The 1,024-nt window shown below is 48.3% G+C and overlaps 1 protein-coding gene across 1 annotated transcript in view; it reads right to left on the reverse strand.

The window, feature by feature from the left end:
- The window catches only part of TPD52L2 (TPD52 like 2), a 24,534-nt gene that overhangs the window by 15,130 nt on the left and 8,380 nt on the right, over positions 1-1,024 (reverse strand). Inside the window, 1 exon segment of the mRNA XM_035890370.1 lies at positions 688-984. Within this exon segment, the coding sequence (XP_035746263.1) occupies positions 688-984 (297 nt within the window).

The following is a 1,024-nucleotide window of genomic DNA, read 5'->3' on the forward strand; positions in this document are numbered from 1 at the left end:
CTCAGCTCACCAAGATCTGCGTGAGCACCCAGAACAGCAAAGTCCTCCCTTGCTAAAACATGCAGGTCAAAGAATCACCACGAGATTCTCAAATAAAAGCAAGGACTGCAGAAGGACAGCTGCATTTGTCTTTGCCTGCATTTTAGGCAGAATTTATAAACTGACTTTTAAAACCCAAAAGGTGCCCAGAATTTAGGATATTACCTTACAAGCTCTCAGCTCTTCAAAAGCATACAGGCGCCAAAAATAGCTGCCTATGAAGCGTGATAAATATTTAAGAGAAAAGATAGAAAAAGAAAACACATTGAGTGCTCCATTGTTTCAGTTTCCTAAGGAAAAACGAGTTTCTTCTGCATGCTGCTTGCCTGAAGCGTTTTCTCGCTTCAAATGGAGCTAAAAGCCTAGATTAAGCTCATGGCATCAAAAGCCACTTATTTCCTTAAAGCTCTAAATTAAGTCGTTCTGGGAAAGAGCACGCAGCATACCGTGGTGTTTGAAGTATCTGCCAGCTTTGTGCATTTTAACAATTAGCTGAGAGATCCAAAGGTAACACTGCTGCAAAACTCATAAAAAAAAAAAACCCAAGTCCTGCTCTTGCGGCACTGGGGATTTCTGTTTGTTCCTTCCCAGCAGAACACAACTGCGGCCACACTCGGCCCCCACCACCGAAGGCGAGGGCCCCGTTACCTTGGCAAGCTCAGATCTCAGCTCCTCCTCTTCAGCAAGCGTCAGCCCCTCGGGCGTGGAGGTCCTGGCTGAGGCCCCGCTATCCACGGGAACATCTGTCATGGCATCCGACAGCAGACCTTTGTTGGGAGAGTTAAGGTTGATATCTGCCACAGACAAAGGAGCAGAGGGCAGACAGAATGAGCGGGCAGCAAGCGCAAAGTTATGCAAACCTGGGCAGCCTGGCGGGAAAGGTGAGGCAAGGGGCTGCACAGAAAGAGGAAGAGAAACCCCCAGGGGAGTTTCCTCCACCAGCACCTATTGCAAGCGGCAGCAGCGCTGGGTTCTGCTTGTTGAA

Source organism: Egretta garzetta, unplaced genomic scaffold (genome assembly GCF_000687185.1).
Source record: "Egretta garzetta isolate BGI_Z169 unplaced genomic scaffold, ASM68718v1 scaffold223, whole genome shotgun sequence".
NCBI lineage: Eukaryota > Metazoa > Chordata > Aves > Pelecaniformes > Ardeidae > Egretta > Egretta garzetta.